Genomic DNA, 24573 nt, shown 5'->3' with positions numbered 1-24573 from the left:
CCATTTCACAAGTGAATTTGTCAATCAGTTGGAGATTTATTATGAGGGATTGTTTAAGGGCTCGTCAGTTTACATCTACGTCAGACGTCTCGGGTGTGTGGCGTCATAAACATAAAATGTTTAGGTCACTGTGTTAAGTTAAATATAGTTTAATACTCAATCTTTAAACACATCTTGAGATCCCTTAGATCGCATTTGCGCTCCTTCGAGTGTTTTCAATGCAAGAACGTAAGTGTTTTCTTCACTGTATAAACTGTGCATTGCTCATACAGCTGAAATTCCACTTACTGCCCTCTGGAGTAAACAGGTGGTACTACAAGCTTGCATTTCTCAGGAAGCTTCCTTATTATGGTCCGTAGGCATGCGATTAATTGCGTTACATTTTTTAGCACGTTATTTTTTGTAAAATTAATCGCACTGAATTAACGCTTTAAATCGACAGCCCTACTAGATTTATTTTTATGCCATTTCCTCAGTGACACCTGCTGGTGGTGAAATTTTTTACTTGGCCATTGATATTAATAATACCTTTAAAGAGTACCTTGATCTTTATAGTTCCACTTCTTCATCTACTGATGAAGATATTAGAAAATTTGTGGAACCATTAGAACTCCCTAAATTGAGGCCTGAGCAAAAATATTCTCTTGATTCTCAAATAATCTTGGAGGAGCTTGATGAGGTGATTGAGGCCTTGTCTACAGGCAAGGCTCTGGAACCATTAGCAGCCGTGATAAGAAAGGAGGATGATTTTCCAGGGGTTATGTCGGGTGGTGTGGTGCATAAGCTTCTGCTTAACGCAGATGATATTTTATTATTGGTCTCTGACCCTACTAGATCTATGCCTTGCCTCCACAGAATTTTAAATTCCGTTTTCAGGATACAAAATCAGTTGGTCTAAATCCGAAGCTTTGGCTCTGACAACGTACTGTCCAGTAACGGCCTTCCAGCCAGGTGCCTTCCAGTGGCCCAAACAGGGCATTAGGTATTTAGGAATTTTATTCCAAGCTAATTTGTCTGGTTTAGTTAGAGTTAATTTTGACCCTTTGATTAAAAAGGTTTTCGAGCGATGTGAACAGGTGGGCTTCATTACATTTAGCTATGATTGGGAATTAATTGTTATTTAAATGAACTGTATTCCAACTACCTGCTACAGTCACTCCCTATAGATGTCCCCCTCTCTTATTTCAAGCAATTTGATAGCACAGTGAAGTCCTTCATTTGGAATGTAAACGTCCCAGACTACATTTCAACAAATTACATAGGCCGATTGACAAATTTAGGCTAGGCCTACACAAGATTTTGTTTTATTTTTATTACTTCGGTCTCAGGCATTTGGCTCATTGGTCGCTTCCACCTGAGAAAGCCCATCCCTGGTTTTCTATTGAACAGGAATTTTGCCATTGCAAAGCCTTTCTATCAAACTAACCAGAGAAGTTAAGTCACACCCATTTTCACATTTGCATGTGATTTGGACAAGAGTGGACAGAGTATTTAATTTGGACAGTTTTTTAAACGTTGCCTTGAGCATATGGCTGAACCCCAAATTATGTATCAACAAGTCCGCTTTTTGCTGGTCAGAGTGGATTGGGAGGGGGGTTACTACGCTTGGTGACCTATATGAGTGCAGAGTGTTGAGATCCTTTCAAAGTTTGGTTTAACTTTTAGTGAGGGTTAAATATTGATTCTGTATGTATATGTTTTGCTGTTCTTTATTTAATAGATTAATCAATAAAAATGTTAATCGCAACAACAAAAAATACATTAATTTTACTGCACAACATCTACATTTTTTAAACCAACTTTTATTAGTGAAATGTCGCGTTATAAATGACGTCATTCAGTATCTCTGACGCCATTGCTGCCCCAAACGCTGCCCTAAATGCCCCTCCCTCCTCCTCGCGCTTCTCTCTATTGTCTCATACGCTCGAAGTGACAGCAGCCGCATGTGCCAGTTGCGCTCAGAAAACGGATTTAAAGTGAACTGAAGGTAAAAAAGAGAGCGATTTCAACCTGTATTAGAACTCATGCTTTACTATGTGTGTATTGTGGTCGAATGGGTAAATCTGACAGGTCACAGCGGTTAAAAATTACCGATATGCGCGATTGACTGTTTGGTCAATCGTTTGGTGATTAGCTCTTGTTCATTGGGTTTCAGTACACATATACAACAAATTAATTTTTATGTACATGCTTCTGATGGGAGGTTTAGGTGTATGTTTTGATTGTGTTATAATCCTATATGATCGTTTAAAGAGCTGGGTCATCTGATTTAAGGTTTGAGGCAGCAGGTTTTATGAAAACTGCCATAATCTGCTGTCAAACTGATTGTTTCTCATCAGTGCATCATACAGGCCATCTCTGTGCGGCGTTTGGTTTTGTATTTTTGTTCTGTTGTCGATAAATGTTATTTATTCTCATCATATAAGTCTTAAACAGTAATGATCATCTGTGATACAACTCTGGGATTATTTGTTCTCGGTTCATAAATAATTAATCTGCTCATCAGCACCAAGGACATGAGATTGATTTATAAATTTCGATTTGTTTTATGAACAGTATTAATTTACACTTAAAACTCAAGACAATAATCTTTTACTGTCCCAGTACTAGGCGTGATTTTTTTTGTCCAAATGGAAAACGTGTTGTAGTTATTTACACTTTCCCACTAAATTGATCATCGATTCTTTAATATGGGTTTACCCATAAGTTGGACACAAAATAATTAAATTTTTTAATAATAATTGAGGTGCTTTGAACAAGTGTATATTGCAACTAAAACTTGTCAAATAATTTATTTGTATACTTCTTTGAACGGTTCACCAGAGGTTAATGATAAATAGTAGTCATTACTGTGCTTGAAAGCAGAAATAAAACAAGAATTAAAAAGCAGTTTTGCACATCGTTATCCGACACTTAAACACCAAAATAATCAGCATCATATCGGCTATTAAAAACCAATATCAGTAGATCTCTAGTTGTAATATACAGTATATCAGTGGCAGGCCATGCATTTAAAGTCTAGGCCTTCCGTGTGATTGATGCATTAAGAAAACACAGTTTCTCTATGAATAAGACACCCTATGCCTTTGGGCATCATACATTATTTCGCAGCTAACTAATAATACCAATTGACATTTTAAAAACACATCTACGCACGAAAGACAGAACTTGAAATGACACTTAAGGCTCAAGCAAGCCTAATTTTAACTGCACGTGACTGTTTTGTGAAATTAACGTCTCCCGAACAGACATTAAAAAATCATAATTTTTCATATGAATCTACCAACCTGGAAAAATCCAGCTAATAATTTTTGTGATTTTAATGTTGCTTGCAAAAAGTTTTGTTTCGTTAAGGGTACATGGTTATCCTTCGTTCCATTCGAGTTGGATATTGGATATTCCTACTTCATATCTATGACAATAAATGCATTCCCTTCCCTGATATTCGGAAGATGATGTTTAACGAAACAAAACTGCAACGCTCCCGTTAGCTTAGCAGGGGCTTGAGTCATTAGAGATGTCTCCTAGCAACCCAACTGATAAACAATGCTGCAGCGCTAGCATTTGTGCTTCAGGTGTACGATTATCAAAAAAATTATGTTTTATACACCTGTTTCTGCAGGCGTTTGTTAAACAAGCTTTAATATCATGTCATGTGGAAACAAATTAATTTATCGATATTACTTATTAAAGTGAATGTTTATCACTTACTTTGTATATCTCCCTGAGCAGGGCCGGCCCTGGCCAATTTGCTGCCCTAGGCAAGATTTCACCTGGTGCACCTGGAATCACAGACAATTCCACCACTGATCATTGTGTTCATACACTCACACAGAAACAAACTGCACAGCTTTGTCTTGTTTTTTCTTTATTTTGAAAATATTTTGGAAACAAACACACACACACACAACTAAATTATAAATATAATATAAATACATTTATATTATAAGATTATTGCGGGGAAAAAAATACAGAAACAAAAAGATACACAAAAAAATAACTATACTCAAACTGGAATGCAAAATTTAGCAAATGTTCTACAGCCTTACTCTCCTTGCCTTTCTAGCAGCAAAGTCATCTATGATATCATCATAAGACAGCTGTTGGGAGACCACATGATTTATGCTAATGACTGAAACTCCACTGAGACGTTCTTGAGCCAGTGTAGATCTCAGGTAGTTTTTAATCAGTTTGAGCTTAGAGAAGCTCCTTTCAGCAGCAGCGACGGTAACGGGTAGAGTGGCAGAGATTCTCAGAGCAACCCACATATTGGGGTAAATTTCCGTTAGCAGCTTCTTGTGCAGGAAAGTCAGGAGCTCAATGTTTGTCATGTTTTTTGATGGCAGATGTGGAAAGTTTTGCATTTCCAATACAAGTTCCCTGCCATCAATATCTGGCTGTCCATCATGACTTAAAGCTGTGCTCAGGGTCTGACAGTGCTCTACCAACTCTTCTTTGGACATGTTGGGAAAGTTGAGGAGCACTCCAAATTTAACAACAATAATATCTTAATAAAAACCTAAAGTAATATTGACAAACTATATATCATTTGAAACCTCATGTTTGTTTTCATGCCAAGAGTTCAAAAGATAACACCAATTCAATTTTATTAGGAAAAAAAGGTCTGAAAATGTTTTAAATATAAAGAAAGATATTATGGATTCTCGATTTGTGATGTGGTTGCGAGCTATAACGCATGTGTGCTCTTTTTATGCATTTATTAGAGGTTGAATTCAAATCAAATACTAAATACTACAATTAAACACACAAACAGCAAGAATAATTACATCTGGTATTCATGCACAAAACTGTATTGTGCACTTCTCTAGCATACATACAGTAGTTACATTTTCAAAAATTTATTTTGAAAGTGTTTGTTTTCCAGTAACAGTTAGATGGTAGCAATGTCCTACTAACTACACATTACTAATTTAGCCAATTCAAATAAAAATACCATAAAATAGTGCACAAGTTCAACTAACTGTCATGATAAGCTATTTCAAATTAGCAAACGTTACTAGCATCGATCGTCGAACTAACTGCTAACTTATGCATAATGCAACATAGATAAACAGATACATCACATTCATTACCTCTATCTTTATCCTGTTTTTCTTCCTCTTCTTTTTTTTTCTTCCCTGGGCACCAGAGGGCTTCGGTCTTTTTGACATAATGATAATTTATCTGTGAATTCGGCCATCCGTCACAATATCAAACACGTAATGGATGTCTTTAAGTGCAGCTGTGCGGGGGGGAGATTGATACGTCACTCGGACCGGGGTGGATCGGGAAAGCAATGTAGTTATGTTTTTGTGGGATGATCGCTTTTTTATATATATATATATATATATATATAATTATTTTTTTATTTGTTTATTTTTTTTATTATCTGTAGTATTAAAGTTACACTCCTTTGGACGCTCAGGCGCCCCAAGGGGTGGGCGGCGCCCCTAGCATTTGCCTATTCCGCCTATGCCACGGGCCGGCCCTGTCCCTGAGTGTCAACATGTTTGTGTGACATCATGCACCTGCATCTCGGCGAAATCGGAGTTGAGAATTTCTGCACGAGCCTACAAGTTGTAATTCTGACTTCAAGATGCATGCCATTGGACTTACCCTAGTAGGAAGTTGTCAAATCCAACTTTCCGAGTTGAATGGAAAGCAGCAATACTTTTCAAAACTTGATCCAACACTGAATGCTCCAGCAGCCTAATTTAAACTTAGAAAACTCCTGTTGTTGCTATAATAATGCAAAAACCACTTGCCATTTTTGTCCTAATATTGGCCTTAAGACATGCCAGTCTATTGCATACTGCATGTGGCAACTCAAAAACAAACACAAAGACAATGTTAAGCTTTATTTAACGAACCAAATAGCGTTCAATTGAGTTTGTTATAATGGCAAGTGATTTTATTAGTACCAAATTAGCAATTTAGCATGATTACTCAAGGATAAGGTTGGGGCCTGTCTAGATTTGATCAAAAATCACTTTTTTTCAAATAGTGATGGTGCTGTTTTTTTACATCAGTAATGTCCCGACTATACTTTGTGATCAGTTGAGTGGCACTTTGGTGAATTAAAGGACCAGTTTCCTTCCGAAACAGCAAAATCTGTACATTATTGCAAACTTTTAGCCACCAGTGTTTGTGTGTATGTATATGTATATATACACTCACCTAAAGGATTATTAGGAACACCTGTTCAATTTCTCATTAATGCAATTATCTAATCAACCAATCACATGGCAGTTGCTTCAATGCATTTAGGGGTGTGGTCCTGGTCAAGACAATCTCCTGAATGCCAAACTGAATGTCAGAATGGGAAAGAAAGGTGATTTAAGCAATTCTGAGTGTGGCATGGTTGTTGGTGCCAGACGGGTCAGTCTGAGTATTTCACAATCTGCTCAGTTACTGGGATTTTCATGCACAACCATTTCTAGGGTTTACAAAGAATTGTGTGAAAAGGGAAAAACATCCAGTATGCGGCAGTCCTGTGGGTGAAAATGCCTTGTTGATGCTAGAGGTCAGAGGAGAATGGGCCGACTGATTCAAGCTGATAGAAGAGCAACTTTGCCTGAAATAACCACTCGTTACAACCGAGGTATGCAGCAAGCATTTGTGAAGCCACAACACGCACAACCTTGAGGCGGATGGGCTACAACAGCAGAAGACCCCACCGGGTACCACTCATCTCCACTACAAATAGGAAAAAGAGGCTACAATTTGCAAGAGCTCACCAAAATTGGACAGTTGAAGACTGGAAAAATGTTGCCTGGTCTGATGAGTCTCGATTTCTGTTGAGACATTCAGATGGTAGAGTCAGAATTTGGCGTAAACAGAATGAGAACATGGATCCATCATGCCTTGTTACCGCTGTGCAGGCTGGTGGTGGTGGTGTAATGATGTGGGGATGTTTTCTTGGCACACTTTAGGCCCCTTAGTGCCAATTGGGCATCGTTTAAATGCCACGGCCTACCTGAGCATTGTTTCTGACCATGTCCATCCCTTTATGACCACCATGTACCCATCCTCTGATGGCTACTTCCAGCAGGATAATGCACCATGTCACAAAGCTCGAATCATTTCAAATTGGTTTCTTGAACATGACAATGAGTTCACTGTACTAAAATGGCCCCCACAGTCACCAGATCTCAACCCAATAGAGCATCTTTGGGATGTGGTGGAACGGGAGCTTCGTGCCCTGGATGTGCATCCCACAAATCTCCATCAACTGCAAGATGCTATCCTATCAATATGGGCCAACATTTCTAAAGAATGCTTTCAGCACCTTGTTGAATCAATGCCACGTAGAATTAAGGCAGTTCTGAAGGCGAAAGGGGGTCAAACACAGTATTAGTATGGTGTTCCTAATAATCCTTTAGGTGAGTGTATATCAGGGATGTAGTGGAGGCTAAACGCACGTAAACGCCGTTTACGCACCTCCCAAAATTCGGAAATAGCGTTTAGCCACCTCCAAGGTGGGTTTATCCACCTCTAAATTGCGTTTATCCACCTCTAAATAGATAGTTCTTAAGCCATTTTAAATTAAGCTTATGTCGTTTTAGTTTCATATTGTTCATTATTAGTTTCATAGGTTGTTAAACCTAAGACGAAGTCTTTCATAATGCGCTGCTGCCAGTGTTTCCCATGCGCGTGCATCGATATTGACTACTACCAGCTATATACAGCGTGCTGACCTCAAAAATCCAGCTGTATTCTAACAATAACTTAGCTCTCCTTATTAGCTAGGCTCCTTGCATGCTGGCTAATAAGTAATAACTGACAGTGCTGTGTTGGACAGATTTATGCAGCGGTGTTGAGAGAGAGAGAGAGAGAGAGAGAGAGAGAGAGAGAGAGGTAGCCTAGTGCTGCGCGAATGCGCTACGGTTCTCTGCAATCAAATACGATTTTAAATAGGCTTAGTAAAAAATAAATCGAAAATCAATGTGTGGCGGTCAGCGTTGATATTGTGGCCGGCCGCCACAAATAAATGAACGTATGGGGAACCCTGGCTGCATTACTGTCAGTGTTGACCAATCAGCAGGATTTAAATATGTGGCACCAGATTCATTCTTCTGTCGTTAATCTGCACTATTTTACTATCTAAACTATTTTGATAATCAATTAGTCGGGTTGAGTCATTTTTTAAGACAAAAGTAAAAAATTCTTTGATTCCAGCTTGTTAAATGTGAATATGTTCTAGTGTCTTCTCTCCTCTGTGACAGTAAACTGAATATCTTTGAGTTGTGGACAAAACGAGACATTTGAGGACGTCATCCTCCTGGGCTTTTGGGAAACACTGATCCACATTGTTCTAACATATTATAGACCAAACAAATAATTGATTAATTGAGAAAATATTCAACAGATTAATCGACTATGAAAATAATCCCAAATCCCTAATCATTATGTACAAGTGTATTGCATTGGAAGCCCTGGATATAAGCCTCCCTCTCTATCTCTCTTAAATATTTTTGTTCTCTCTGTTTTGTCATTTAGTAAACTTTATAGATTTCAACCATATTATTCCTTCTTGGGTCTCTTTAACAAGAACTTAGATTAATGTATGAATTGAATGGTGATTGTGTGACCTATGATGAGGGAACAACCAGTGATACCCTTGGTAGTACCATCAAATGATAGCCTATAGCGATGTCATCAGGATACACATACACCGGTAGGCAGTGGCCCACCTTACCGGGTGACCGCGTCGTGGTCCACCAGAATTTATAGTTTACCCACCTGTTTTTTTACCACTACACCTCTGGTATATATATATATATATATATATGAAAATTGACATCTTGCAAATGTAGGTATACAGACATTTCTACTCGTTCATCAGTGCAAACAGAAAGCAACAGACTTCGAATATATGAAATAAGTTTTACCATTTATAACTGGTGGCATTTAGATGGAGCATGTTGAATTTGCTGAAAGTCACTTTGGTTTAATCTCAGTGCCATCTGTCATAAGTTCTGCATTAATGTCCGGAACAGAAATTATCTGACACTTGAACAAATATTGCTTTAACTGTTTGGATTCATGCCAATTTAGAGGCAGAGAAACGTTTAAACTAAATACACAACCACACCCTGACAAGTTTACTTTTGGGTCACGTCTTCAAGTGTCCATGACAAAATGACTGATTCATATATTCAATTGTCTTTTTGTGGTGCTTTAATTTTGGAATTTTTCAATGTGTTTAGAGTCATGGATAGATGGAATTGTCATTGTGTACTGGTGACTTTTGCACACAGGATTTTGTATCATAGTCTGGTCAGATTTGGTCAATACAGTCTTTGCATTTCCCTAAAATAATAACTTCCTGAAGAAAGACAAAAAGAGGAAGATTGTAAATAGCTCTATTGGTTGTTCATGGCCGGTTGTTTTGAATTACGTGACAGATAGAACATTCTTTTAATGTTTCATATAATTTGACAAGAACATTAATACAAGCATAAACTATGCACAAGATATGTGCCAAAGTTTAGTAACAAACAATAATAATTATACACTTCGTGCACAAATATTAGGCTACTATTAGTGTGCACAAAAATTATTTCTCCCAACTCAATTGTTTATTCTTAATTGTTAGAGTAGGTGCAACAGACAAGTAACACAAAATGACAATTAAGTACAATTTTTGGCCTTTCAAAAATATTCAGTGACCAGTATAGCCACCCTTTTCAATAATGGCCAAGAGCCTTCCATCTATGGAGTCTCGGTTCCTTGATCTGTTCACAATCAACTTCCGCTGAAACAGCAACCACAGCCTCCCAAATTCTGTTCAAAGGGGTGTATTGTCTTTCCTCACTGTAAATCTCATAGTTGAGAAGGGTTCACAAGTTTTCAGTAAGATTTAAGTCAGGTAAGGAAGGGCCCAAAACATTATTTTGGCATCTTTGAGCTAGCCAAGCAGTGGAGTACTTGGATGCAGTTGATGGATCATTGTCCTGCATAAAGATCATGGACTTCTTGAATGCTGAGGACTTCTTCCTGTACCACTGCTTGAAGAAAATACTTTCAAGAAACTGGGAGTAGGTTTGGGTTTTGAGATTCAGTCCATTCAACTCGAAAAGGTCCAACTACCTCATTCTTAATGATATCAGCCCATACCAGTACCCCTCCACTTTGCTGGTGCCTGACTTGGAAGTGTTGCCCTGTGTCCATTAGTGATCCATCCATCTGGTACATCAAGAGTCACTTTCATTTCATCTGTCCTTAAAACCTTTGAAAAATCTGTCTTCGGGTATTTCTTTACCCAATCTTGATGCTTCAACTTGTGAATCTTATTCAGTGGTGGTTGTGTTTCAGCCTTCTTGACCTTGGCCATGTCTCTGAGCACTTGACACCTTGTACTTGTGGACACTCCCAAGTAGGTTGCCGTTCTGGAATATGGTGGCACTGGAGGATAATGGGTTCCAGTTAGCTTCTGATTTAATTCTTCTCAAGTCTTTTGCATTTAATTTGCACCCCGGGTTACAATTCGCATGTCCAGTGGTCACACCTCAATAGTTTAGCTAGTTCAAGAGTGTTGCATCTGTCTAAAACGCATTAAAAAAAATTTGACTTTTCAGTGTCAGTTAAATTAATTTTTGTCCCATTTTACCTGTGGTAATGAGGTTGCCTAATAATTAGGCACACCTTGATATGTGTTAGTCACTTTTGCCACACCCTCCCTCTTTACACACATACATACCACCTGGAAATGATTGAATCCAATAAGCATTCAAGTTTATGGTTTGGAGTTGGAAAATGTGCATGGAAATAATGGATAAGATCAGAATACTCTGTGTAGTAATAAGTGCTTGCACATAAAACCCTAACAAGTTGACTCTTCAATTGATTGAGTAAACATGCAGCCTCAATTGAATTGAGTCTCCAAAACGTGTAATTTATTTCAATTTTGTTGGTGATCATTTATAATTAACTTAACTATTTAAGTTAAGACTTATACAATAATTTTTATTAAATTGACAAAAATTTAGGTCATACAATAACACCTCTTAAATAAAGAAGATTATAACTTATTCTAGATTAATAATTTTCCTTAAAACCTATTTCTCCACAGAAATGCATATGCCTGTACTTCAGTTGCACATGGACAAGGAGAACTGCAATAGAGTTAACGGGGTCCAACTTGACCATATGGGACACATATCACCCTAATGATGACATCCCACAAACCAAGCATTTGTAACAAAACAATTTAATAATACTGCAAAAGAGCTAAAAACTTAGGAAACATAATTAAATAATTCAAGCACGAGGCATTGTGGGTTTTTCTCATAGCCTCAGTTTTGTACACAATAGTTTGAGTTATTAACACTTAACATCTGAAGTCTATGGGTTTTTAAGAAAACTAAGTTCAACTTAGATATTTGAGTTGTAAGCCCAAAAATGTACATTTCAAGTAATATTTGATTAAGGCAACTTGATTTTTCCAGTATTGACAACATAAAGGTTTACAGTATACTTTGGTAAACATCACATATCATAACTTATCGTCAAAAACGCAAGCTATGCAGACTAAATTCACTTTTACTTTTGTTAGCGGTACAGTTAGAACATTTCACAAATGCATGCCAAGGTTAAATCATCTGCATTATGTTTCATTATACATACGTCTGCAGCCCCTTACAAAAGTTCTACCATGGTAACATCAGTTTCCGCCACAATAATACTGTTATTACATCAACTGTTACTATAATTCTGTGGCCTGGGTATCTCAGCGTGTATTGATGCTTACCACCAACCCTGAAGTCACAAGTTCAAATCCAGGGTGTGCTGAGTGACTCCAGCCAGGTCCATTAAGCAACCAAATTGGCCTGGTTGCTAGGGAGGATGGAGTCACATGGGGTAACCTCCTCGTGGTCGCGATTAGGGCTTCTCGCTCCCAATGGGGTTCGTGTTAAATTGTGCATAGTTCGCAGAGAATAGCATGAGCCTCCACATGCTGTGACGATGCGCGGATTGACTGTCAACTGACGCCCGTTTCGCACATACTCCGTTTGCAGTGCGTATGCGGTGCATATTTTTTTCCGTACCCATGTTAACAGGTTAGAGCTTTTACACTGCACGCGGATGCAGTCCGTCGATCCGTTCCAGTTGCGGTGCGTATACAGCAGTGCAGCGATAGTTTACGGACCGAGTCTATTTTTGCTGTGCTGCACTGCACTGAATTAAAGTGACAGCGCATTGTTCACATTAAAATAGACATAGATTGACAAGAAACTGTAACAGTTTCATCATATAACGCATAATTACAGTTAATGTGTTCTACAGTTACTAAATTACAGGGTCAAGAAAAACAAAAAAGTATGATTATAGTCCCAAAAGTTGCAAAATGCCATCATGTATGATTTTTGTACCCTAAGTGAACAGTGAACCCAAATGCGACTCATTCTTCTCCTTATTAGCAACAGATATAGCACGATAGCTTTTCTTCTGTCAACAACTCGAACTACATGTAAAACAAAGAATCACAATGATTAAAATGAATTTTCATTCTGTTTCAATGCCTTAACAATCTCAAAGTTAACGTTTGGGTTTAAAATCAAAATTACTTACACATTTTTGATTTTGTGGCACACAGAAACTGCGGATCAGTAGCGCACTGCAAATGCAGCATATGTGTAAGCACTATAGCGCGTGCTGCTCCTGTACCCTATACGCACCGCATACGCACTGCAAACGGAGTATGTGTGAAACGGGCGTGAGACTTGTCAATTTTTTGATTGAGGTGAGTGACCACGAGGACCTACTAAGTAGTGGGGATTGGGCATTCCAAATTGGGAGAAAAGGGGATAAAATATAAATAAATCTGTGGTAACTTGGTATTAGCAATTTTCTGTCATTATTAATATTACAGGAAAATTCTAAGCATCTTAAAGGAGTATTCCGGGTTCAACACAAATGTGGCAGGGCGGAGGGCAGGGCCGGGTCGTGATTCTACACACCCGGTCCCTTATCAGGCTAATCAAGCCTCCAAGAGGGATAAAGGCTGACTGCGGAGGATGGTGTGGGAGAGAGAGATTGTTTACGGATATGTCCGTCGTGTGTGTTGTTTTCAATTGTTTAAGTTAATCATTAAAACTATTATTTATATCGCCAAGACGGTTCTCACCTCCTCCTTTCCATTGAACAGCTTTACACAAGTTAAATTAAATCGACAGCCTTTGTGGCGTAATGTTGGATTACCACAAGTATTAGATTCGACTGATCCCTCAAGTTTACAGCAAGGCTTTTACAATAGAAGTGAATGGGGACAGTTTTTGGAAGGTTTAAAGGTAGAAATGTTCTATTATTTGAACTGAAGTGAAATTTTTTGTTAATCGAAATATTTGTAGGATTACTGGGTTAACAGTGTTACGTCGTCATGGCAACGAAGTTGTAAAATTGGATATAACTTTACACATTAAAGGTTAGTAAGTGATTTGAACACACATTTTGTTTTATGTCTTGTGACTATAATTTTGAAACCGTGAGTATTTTAACGTTACGGATTGGCCCCATTCACATCCATTGTAAGTGCCTCCATGTAATCTCGACTTTTGCTTTTTATTTTTAAGAATACATTTTTTTGTGGTAATCAACATTATACCACAAGTGCTGTCTATAATATACATTATATATATATATATATATATATATATATATATATATATATATAAAAAACACTTCAGAATTTATTTCACTCTTCTAAGCGAAAATCACAAACATTACATTAAGGATTAAATGTTCTCTATCACTCACATACATACATACACACACACACTCGCTTAAGCATACTCAAATGAACATTCAGTGCCGTGTGCAGTTCAGGGTTAATCTGCCAAACAGCTGGAGGAAAAACTGACCGGCAGAGCTGAAATGTCAGAGACTTTGTGAGAGAGAGATTTTTGGGGGATGGGTATGCTAAAAGCATGCTTTTCTGCTGGCCTTGGATGACACTTGCACAACTTTTTGTCAAAATAACAGTGTATTTTGTGTATTAAAGGTAGAATCTGGAGTCCATACATCTCTGTGGTGTTTTGATGCAAAACAGGATGTGACATCATCAGTCTTATGTCTTCTGCTCGTGCAGTTTGGGTATGAGTGAGGAGCCCCATCCTCATTCGCCCAGCTGACCAATCAGAATGTTCGAGGTGAAGCCCATGAGCGTGGTGAAGGAAACTGCTGCGGGAATAGGTGTGTGTCTGAGAGAGAGTCTCAGAAAGAGAAAGTCAAATCATAGTTAGATATTCACCCAACTAGAAATAATGTTACAGAGCAATTTGAGCCAAATTTAAAATTATTATAACTTAAATGGACAGCAGATGGCGTTGCTTGGCTGCATAATTAAAGCTTGCAACCACATATTACCAGCCTGTGGTTGTTGAACAAAATTGGTAATTTATCTTTTCTGACCCACTAAACCTCTCATTGAAGTTACATTTTCTTCTTTTGTCTGTATGTGTGTCTCTCCTGTAGATGAGGGCAGTAAGGTGTGTGACAGCAGTTTAAATGCATGTGGAGGAGATTCGTTGTATCTGTACGAGGGTCAGGACTGGGTCATCTCACCCTCCTGCTCTCCAGAGGAAACCAGCGCCATCTCACCCATGCTGGCAGAGGAAACATTCCGCTACATGAGTGAGTCACCCTGTGTGTGTGTAGCCAAACATGTGTGCGTAACTGTATGGTTGCTATTAGTGTCAGGATAACACAGTGTCAAGTTCTCAAACTTAGTGTGTGTCCGTGTTGCTTTAAATTCTGAGTAGAGCTTGTAGCTTCTGTTTCAAAGTACAGTCATTCATTAGGGCTATTTTTTACTAAGTGGTGCTTAAAAAGTGCTTTAATTGTAAAAAAAAATTAATACATTGTGGAAATCATTAAATAACTTAAATCTAGGCTATTTCTTTGTTTTTCGAAAAACCACAGATATAATCCTGTTACAGATAGACGTACCCCCACTGCTACAGCCAAACACCACATCCCCCTTATCCCGCTCTCACAGACACAGTTTATGTCAAGAATCATAGACAATAAAGAATTTATTTGATAAATATGTTATGGCATACCTCTTAGTTGTGTGTTTTATGCTTCTTATTCAGAACCGATTCCAAAAAATACCAGAGGAATTTCATGACTTTCGGTTCCGTTAGCGGTTCTCAATTGGGCAATCTTCCGCTGGTGTGGACAGAACACATGGTGGAATTCACAAAGGATTGATTGCGCCCGTAAATGCTCTATTTATTAGCATGTGCTCTCTGTGCTGGTTTAGCGCCCCATTCACCAAAGGAATTATGGAGATCAGGCAACAGCGTAAACTTGCCCACAAAAGCTCACATAGCTCAGTGGTAACGACGCTGACTACCACCCCTGGAGATTGCTAGTTCGAATCCCAGGGTGTGCTGAGTCATTCCAGCCAGGTCTCCTAAGCAACCAAATTGGCCTGGTTGCTAGGGAGGGTAGAGTCACATGGGGTAACCTCCTCGTGGTCGCTATAATGTGGTTCGTTCTTGGTGGGGTGTGTTGGTTGAGTATGGAGGCCGCGGTGGGTGGCGTGAAGCCTCCACATGCGCTATATCAAAAATTAAAATTCTCTCATTATTCACTTACCCTGATAACTTTCCAGATGTGTATGACTGTCTTTCTTTAGCAAAACACAAATGAAGATTTTTAGAAAAATGCTGAAGCTTTGTAGGTCCTTATAATGCAAGTAAACAGGTGCCATCAGGCTGCTGGCTATTTGACATCCAAAAGGCATTTTTAGGCAGCATAAAAGTAATCCACACGACTCCAGTCGATCAATTGATGTCATTTGAAGCAAATCGATAGGTTGGTATAAGAAACACATTTAGACACGATAATTAAAATGTTATTAATATTACAAAAATTGCTTCCTGCAGCAGTCGACACATCAATGATGTAAACTCTGCGTATGTTTGTGTGAGAAAGTGAGCGAGAGTATGTGCCCTTATGCAGCTGATTGACGGAAAGATAATGCCACTTTTTAATGTAAAGCCATTATCATAAGGTTGACTTAAGTTGTTCTTTCTTGTTTTTGTTTTTATTTGTCAAATGAAGGACAACATTTGGAATTATCTGTCAATGTTTTTAAAAATCAGTAAATTATGGAAATATTTTCGTACGTAACCTCTATATTCTCTCACAAACCCTGTATGGGAAACCCTGGTGTAGGCTATTTGAAAGATACACAATATATCATCCAATGATGGTTAGAGTAAATAATCGATGTTCTTTGATAATTATTTGGGTCTAATTTAATGAAAAACTATGTCAGTTGCGCCCCGTGGCACTGCAGAAGCATATCTTGTCCCGTTTGCTGGTAAGCAGGTCTCGCTGCACAGTGCTACAAGAGTTTTCTCACAGAAACCCTCCTCCTCAGCACAACTTGTCTAGACTCTGCGTCCTGTCTTGGGGTTGTTCACACCCATGTTTTTATGTCCAGACGTCTTTGACTTTTGCACCATATCTCGTTAGATGCCATGTCAGTTAAAAAAACGTGTCGCGATACACCTGTGTTTTGTTCTATTCGTTGCTCTGCGTCTAGCTTTTTTTATATGCATGAACGTGTTCGGTTTGACCAGCCATTTTTTTGGTTTCTCAGCATGTCTGTGTAACCCTTTAGCAGGAGCAAGTCTCTTACTTGCTCTGCAGCAGAGGCGTAAGCAAATCTAGTCCAGCCTGGACCAAACCTTCTAAAATGTAATATCCATTAGAATACTTACTTGCTACTTACTCCCCCAACACTGACTTGCATATGCTAGACAGAGAGCGTGCGTGCGTGTGTGTGTGTGTGTGTTTGCTTGCCCATGCCCAACCCTGGGAAGGGCACAAGAATTCTCTGGTCAGGTCTCTTGTGTACAGCTCACAGTACAGTCGATAGGGACAGATGGATCAATAGAGAAAAGAGAGAAGATAGAAGCAATCATGCCAGTGTTAAACATGCACAGTGAGGAGCTATATGATCAATTTGCTACAGAAGGTGAGTCGATAGCAAGTTTCGTTCATGCAACGAGGATATAGACGTTGTGTGACTGTCTGAGGTGTTGCTACAGAGCGTACAGGACTTCTGGAAATGGAAGGTCATCTACAACAAACTGAGCATGCTGGATGAACACTTGTGCTGAGTGTGTGTGTGTGTGTGTGTGTGTGTGTGTGCTGCGTGCGCGCGTGCATTTCTGTGTGCTTATGAATGTGTATTAGTGGCAATATGGCATTGCTAAACATTTTCTTTGACTTGTGCCAGTTTTGGTTGGAGTGTGTGCTTTTTTCCAGCAGTGTGTACAGGAAGTGAGGGCTCGTGTTTCTCAGCGTCTGAGACCAAACACTCGTGCTGATGTCATATGTGACCGCCCATGTTGTGCTGATATTACTGAATGATCATGGCATGTCCTAAATGACATGTTCAACACAGTGTTTCATTCAGAATATGTTTTTTGCTGTAGCCATGGGGGGGTTCTTTCAAACTCCCACCCGCAGATAATGTTTTAAAAATTACCATTTATGACAACATGGTATGTCGATTTAACATGTTAATTTAGTGCATTTAGTTACTTTTAGAATTAATTGTTAATAAAATTTATGAAATTAATCATGCCACCTAACCCTTATTTAAATTCCATAATATAAGTATGTAGGGTTGTCATGGTACCAAAATTTCAGTAGTCGGTACCGATACCAGTGAAATTTCACAGTTCTTGATACCACTTCCGACACAGCAAAAATAAGCACACTAGTTTAATTATTTTTAATTAATATATATTTTAATTATTATTATTTTCCAGAACTTTCCAGAACATCTTTTAAAGTTTAATTTCATTTCATCATCAAAATGGTATCTAATCAATAAATTCTTAAAATGTAACAAGTGAAAATAGAACTTTTCAACATGTCATTGCATTTATTTGTCCAAATTTTTCAACAGCTGTCTTGTGATAGTTTGATTATTATTATTACAGTGAATATTACATTTTACTATACAGTTGTAATATATTTTTATAAAATTTCTTCAATTGAGGCATCAATATTTTATTTTGAATCGTGCTTTTATTATGACGTGTTTTTTGCCGGATGCTTCACTTTTCCGATAAACCGTTTGCGGCACGTCCCAGTGTGATCTTTGAAGACTTAAGTCATTTCTGAAATCTCATCCGTTTACATTGTCCTTTGAGTCTGACAAATGAAATATAGGACACAGTTTTGAATTGTTTGTATTTTAGATTTCTGGTGTTTGTATATGTGGTAATTTTGAAATGTTACGTTTTAATATGTATTACTGTGAAGCACTTTGGTCAACTCTGTTGTTTTAAGCAAAGCTGAGCTAAGATGCTGTGATTTTAATTATATAAATATATATTTCACATGTGCTGCGTGGTTCACAATGGATAAGTGCTCTGTGTGTCATCTGATACAACGTGAACGTTTCTCTGTCTGTGGAGTTTCTAGTGGATGGGTGGTTGGATTTATTAAAGTATGCAGCTCTTTCAAAGCAAGATTACAGCCTTTAGCAGTTTAATAAATCACTCTAGGACATGTCACGATTTTATTTTGATTAATTGTCAATTTCAGTGAACAAGAAGTAACAGAGCACACATTCAAAATAAGCCTGTGAGCATTTTAAAGCAGTCGTGTGTCAGTCATACTGCACGCTGGTATCGGACTGAGTCGGTGCTCCGTACTACCAGTACTACAGAAACATTGGTGTCGTTACATCATTTTTAATTTAGTATCGACTTGGTGCCGATTTACCGTTACTTTTGACAACACTAAAAGTATGCAAATCAAGCTCCTATAGCAAGGAGCAGCAGGGGGCAGTCCACACACCTCAAAAAACCTCACTAGCAACGCAGCAACAGAAAGCTAGCCACAGGTCGTGTTCTTAATAGCTGATGAAGCACAACAGAATGCAGAGATCTTGAGATGTGATTTTCAAAGTTGAAACTCATTTTAACTTGACAAAGCATCCTAAAATGATGCTTCAAACGTATCTACGTAGATTAAAAAAAAAATAGCACAGACGAAACAAGAATATTTCTAATGAGAAAAGGACAAATTGATACACTTAGTTGTCAGTTGGATTGCTGTGGACTGTAGACCAGTGGAAGGGCTCAATTATATGGGAATAAAACAAACAATATATTGAATGCTAAAGCCACTTGTTATATTGTCTAGTCAATGTTTTACTCTGCCACAATAATGCAATTCATTTCTATCTGAACTATTACAATATATATATATATATATATATATATATATATATATATATATATATATTATGAATATATGAATATGAGATATATATATGAATATGAGATATAGATAGATAGATAAACAAACAATTATTTGAATTAATATGTATAATTTATATTGAATTATATTTATTTGTGGGCATTTATCAGAAAATATTGATATGCAATTAATTTGGTTAATTAATCGGCATACCATGTAATCATTTCGAATAAAAATGTTCATCAATTGACAGCCCTATTTACAACGTAACTCTTTTGGGTATGTTTATCATATAATACCAATGGTTCTGAAATGTATTGGATTTATTTCAGGACCCAGAATTTACACTAGGCATCAAGTGGCTTCCCAGCACAGTACCAAATTTATATTGCCAGGAACACTGTCAGCATATTATCCCAGAACAGGAGTTTATATTGAGTTAGTATTGCTGTACTGATCAGTAATATATATCCGGAGGTGAATTTGGGCACACTGCGGCTGGCCTATTATCAGAGGGGAATATGGGGCCAGCAGTCTGTTGGCAGGGGTCCCAGTGGACACAGGACACTAATGAGGTGACTAATCAGTGAGGAGGGATTGGGGGTATTTAGGGTTGCTCTGAAAAGATGGTAGCATGGCCAGAGTCCTGCCAAGACTATTTGCCCTAGTTTCACACATTTGGATGATGAGTCTGATACTAATAATAACCAGAGATGGAGGCTACTTCAGGTGAATAATTGGAGAGCTGAACATTAGAGGCCATGAATGAGAGTGGAATGCCATATTTATAGAGGAAGAGAAATACACAAGTCTGATAGCAAAGATTCCGATACACCACATCAGAAGTGTAGGGATGCACAACTAATTAAATAATTGAGATAATAATTACAGCTGCAATCTATTTTAATCTAGTCCCATTTAGTTTCAGTTTAAGCAGCTGAGCATTGAAAGTAGTCACCAAATCGGTTGCTTACTTTCTGCGGTCATTTATTTAAAATTTGAATTATAGTTTTGTTTTTCATGCTGCCATAAGGCCCAGGTTGTGTTTTAATTCACTAAAATGGCAATAACGTATTTCAGGAACGCAGTTCTCTTTTGGATGTAGAAAGGGAATATGCCACACAAAATACATGTTTTAATGTAAATTCTGTTATTTGAAGTTTATCGCACTAATCGAGATCAAGGGAAATCATCGACAATTTATTTATTTTTGTTTTAATCGTGCAGTGCTACGAAACGTTTAATTTGCCGTTGTCTTCTAAAGCAATAAGCCATTATAGGCTGTGCGTTACAGTGATCTTTCAACAAGTTAGAGAATTTTTTTTTATATAATCGTTTCTATAGAAAGTATAGTTAATACATTTTAGAAAGTATTAAAAAAAAAACTATATTTAGGGTGCCATAAAAAAAAAACCTGGAAATTGAAAGGAATTTTAAAACTGGGTATGAAAAATTCATGGACATTTCTATAGTGAATCAAATGTTTTTAGTTTGTGTTATGTTCTGCTGTAAAATGTATCACTTGCTAGAAATTGCTGTTTGTATGTGCAGTATTTGTAAATCTTAATCATGTAATCTCAGTGACTGGTTAAAAACTTTGGTAAATCATGGAAATTCATTGGCCAATACATAAACAGCAGATTCCTTACACTCTTAACCCTAATCTTCTGTTGGGGTTTTTTCTTTTTTCTTCAACTTTGCTTCTTTAAAAAAAACATGGTTCCCTTCATCTCAAGTGGGTTGAGCTTTGGTGACTTTTCCTACATTTACTATCTATACACAAGCAAAAAAACTGGATTGTGATAGTGTAGTGGTGTGAAAAAAGTAACACTAACGTTGTTTGGGGTCAAATTTGACCCCCTATTGGAAATGGATGGGTGAGATGATAAAATCATGATTTTATATTTTTTATTTGTCATATATATGATTTTGGTTCAAATTACACTGTGTGTGGTGGCCAAAATTGACCCCTAACACACAGCATGTAAACACTTAATGAACAGAATACAAGGGTTAAAGGAATAGTTCGACCAAAAACTAAAATTCTCTCATCATTTACTCACACCTTATGCCATCCCTGATGTGTATAACTTTCCTATGCTGAACTCAAAGATTTTTAGAAGAATATTTCAGCTTTGTAGGTCCATTCAGTGCAAGTGAATGGTGACCAAAACTTTGAAGCTCCAAAAAGTACAAAGGCATCATAAAAATAATCCATACAACTCCAGTGGTTTAATCCATGTCTTCTGAAGCAATATAATAGGTGTGAGTGAGAAACGGATCAATATTTAAGTCCTTCTTTTACTACAAATCTCTACTTTCACATTTTTCTTTTGTTTTTCGGTGGTACGCATGTTTCATGCATATCTTCACCAACTGTGCAGGGAGGACAATTTATTGCAAAGGACTTAAATATTTATCTGTTTCTCACCTGCACTGATCATATTGCTTCTGAAGAGATGGATTAAATAACTGGAGATGTCTGGATTACTTTTATGTTGCCTTTAATTTTGTACTTCAATATTTTGGTACCCATTAACTTGCATTGTGAGGAGCTACAGAGCTGAAATATTCTTCTAAACAATTTTGTTTGTGTTCAGCAGAATGAAGGAAGTCAACAAAGATATAAGAACAAAAGAAAGTAATAGAGTTTTTATTTTAAGTTTATTGCAAAATATTGAAATATTCAAATTTTTAAGTAGTTTGCGAATGTGGGCAGACTGACTGTGTCATGATATTGGGCGGTCGCTGGAGAGATCTTTTGCCGCAGTTTGTTTGCTGTGATTTTTTTTTGATTGGTTGATCTTTCTAAGGATCATGGGTAGTGTAGTTATTCAACACAAATTCCACAAATATATGCGAGTTGAAATATCGCAGACTGGTTACTTAAACAGAAGCATATACCACGCTTATCAGTCTTGGAACTTACGGTAGGTCTGTCTTGAAAGTTTTATTAGTTATCGTTAATTATCAATTCCCCTATGGAAAAAATTACTGAGATTTTTTTACTTCCTGAACCAGACTGTTCAATCAACATTTCCACCGTAATGCCATAGCTGCTGCAGTTAGTGTTACTATAGTTACTGTAACGTTGACACACAAAAAAAAAGTTTTTGCCAGAGGGCTGTTTTGGACTGTCAACATCTGATGTTTTATTAGGGGGCAAAGGTCTCAGTGTGTATGTGATGACTAATGTGTCACTTATTGCTGTGGTTTGCCAGACCTCTCTGTGACACTGTTAGTTTATATTATATGAACATCTAGATCATATCTAGGGCAGATTCGATCAGCTGTGGCAGAACTACAGTGTATCTTTAGTATTTACGGATCTGTGGTTCTCCGTGTGTTTGCTGTGTGTGTGTTTATGTCAGGAAAGATTCATGTTTTTAAGTCGTAGACGTAGTGTTGTGATTGATTGCCAGGATGCTTCAGTTTTGTGATGATCTCCCAGCCCATCTTATGACCTCAGGTATGGAAATTTGGCTTGCTAAGGCAAGTGTCCATTTTATTAAGGTTTTAATTTTTTTTATCTAAAAATATTAGGCTGCTATAACACAAATTATTTTCCCAAGTGCCACTACGTCTCGAACTCGGTGCATGATGCAAATTTTGAGATATACAGTAAGCATGACAGTTTTTCTAGGCACACATCTTTGTGTGTCGTTTGCAGATGCGCCTGCCATTAACTATACTCGGAAGAGTATCACAGCAGTCATAGTGCACATGCTGTGAAAGCATCTGTACGGGTTTGTGATTAAAGGAGTAAACTTTGTAAGGCTAGAGCACTCGACCATGCCCAAGATGTAATGGCATGCGAAAAAACTAAGTACACCCTAGCCTTTAGACATTTAATATAACATGTCCTTCCGAGTTGTTTGTTGTGTTGTTGCGCTGACTGCCACCTGCTGACGTGTTTTTAAAAACAAAAAACATGTTACATGTACTTCATGCTTCTAATTGCTCAGATGGTAGGAAAATATGTATTTTTTTATAACCGAATTGACTTACTGGTCAGGAAATGATTCATTGCATACACTTTAACATGCTATAACTCTTTATTTTTAGGGTTGTCGATTTAAAGCTTTAATTCCGAGAAATTTAATTATATAAAAAAAGAATGTGTTTAAAAATATTTGTGCAATTCAATATGTCCCTGGACCGTAATAAGGAATTTTCCTACCATCGGAGCTTTAAATACCACTTGTTTTCAGCAGGGGGCAGTAAGCAAGCTCCAGCTGGATGGGCAACACACAGCTGCATAGAGAACAAACCCTCTAGCGACAGCACAAGATGAGAATGCGCTCTTGCGTTTAAACACCGCTGGACGGAGCATAATTGTGAATGCAGGGATCTTGTGAAGTGTTTTAAATATGTTTAACTTGACACAGCAACCCAAAAACACTTGTGTTTATGATGCGACAACCAAAGTGAGATGCTTCAAAAGAGTCCTTCTAACGCACATGTACGTTGACGTGTCCTTTGAAAAGCCCTGATAATAAATCTATCTCATATAATTTGACCAATTCAATTGCAAAATTGATTGCTGTGGACCAGTGTCAGAAATTGTACAGTAAGTGGCAAAATTTGCCCCTTGGATTTGATTTCCAGGAAAAAAAATTTTTTTTACGTCTGTGGGCAAATTGCGTCCTAAATTGCGTCTGTTCTGTTTATGTCAAATACTTCAATTTGATCAACTTGTTCTCAAGATTGAGAATTATTATCTCTTACCATTCAAATTACATCAATGTCAAATCATATTTTATGCAATAATATCTATAATTAGAAATGTAATAGAAAATTAAGAACTGTATAAAAAATAACTTTTTTGAATTTTGTTGGCATTTTTGCTCTGAGTACCCCTTGAATTCTGACACTTCTTTAGAGTGTAGGCTAATGATAGACTTATGTTCAACAATATGGAAATGCTGTATAACATTATATTGCCTTCTAAAGCCAATTTTTGTTTTGTCTTATAAATCCTTAAATCATCTGCCACAATGTAATGCATTTTAATGATCTGAATTATTATAATATATATTATAATTATTTAAATATAACCATTTATAATTATGTAATGATATATTGAATTATATTTAAGGGTCTTTCTCAGAAAGATTTATGTATGCGATTAATTGCGAGTAATTCGATTAATTAATCATCATATTATGTAATTTATAATCAATTGACAGCCTTAGTTTAAAAAAATTATAATAGTAATAATTTGCATCATGACTAATGTTTTTGGAAGTATTTTTAATCTATTTAATACATCCTTATAAAACAGTCAATTTATTTCAAAAACAAAAATATCTTATGAGTTCTATGACTTCTAAA

General features: G+C 37.3%; 1 protein-coding gene across 5 annotated transcripts in view; it reads left to right on the top strand.

The window, feature by feature from the left end:
* Positions 1 to 1918: 1918 nt before the first annotated feature.
* The window catches only part of LOC127653900 (trafficking kinesin-binding protein 2-like), a 40771-nt gene continuing 18116 nt past the window's right edge, over positions 1919 to 24573 (top strand). For 3 of the 5 annotated variants that reach the window (XM_052140743.1, XM_052140744.1, XM_052140745.1), the window contains exons 1-3: positions 1922 to 1987; positions 14003 to 14193; positions 14476 to 14634. In XM_052140743.1, coding sequence (XP_051996703.1) covers positions 14142 to 14193; positions 14476 to 14634 — 211 coding nt within the window. In that variant the 5' untranslated portion in view covers positions 1922 to 1987; positions 14003 to 14141. Of the gene's footprint in view, positions 1988 to 14002; positions 14194 to 14475; positions 14635 to 16864; positions 16994 to 24573 lie in introns of those variants that run through there. The other 2 variants (XM_052140746.1, XM_052140747.1) reach the window with 2 other exon arrangements.

The sequence above is a fragment of the Xyrauchen texanus genome, chromosome 13, assembly GCF_025860055.1.
Source record: "Xyrauchen texanus isolate HMW12.3.18 chromosome 13, RBS_HiC_50CHRs, whole genome shotgun sequence".
NCBI lineage: Eukaryota > Metazoa > Chordata > Actinopteri > Cypriniformes > Catostomidae > Xyrauchen > Xyrauchen texanus.
This window is presented reverse-complemented; position numbering and strand designations above follow the sequence as displayed.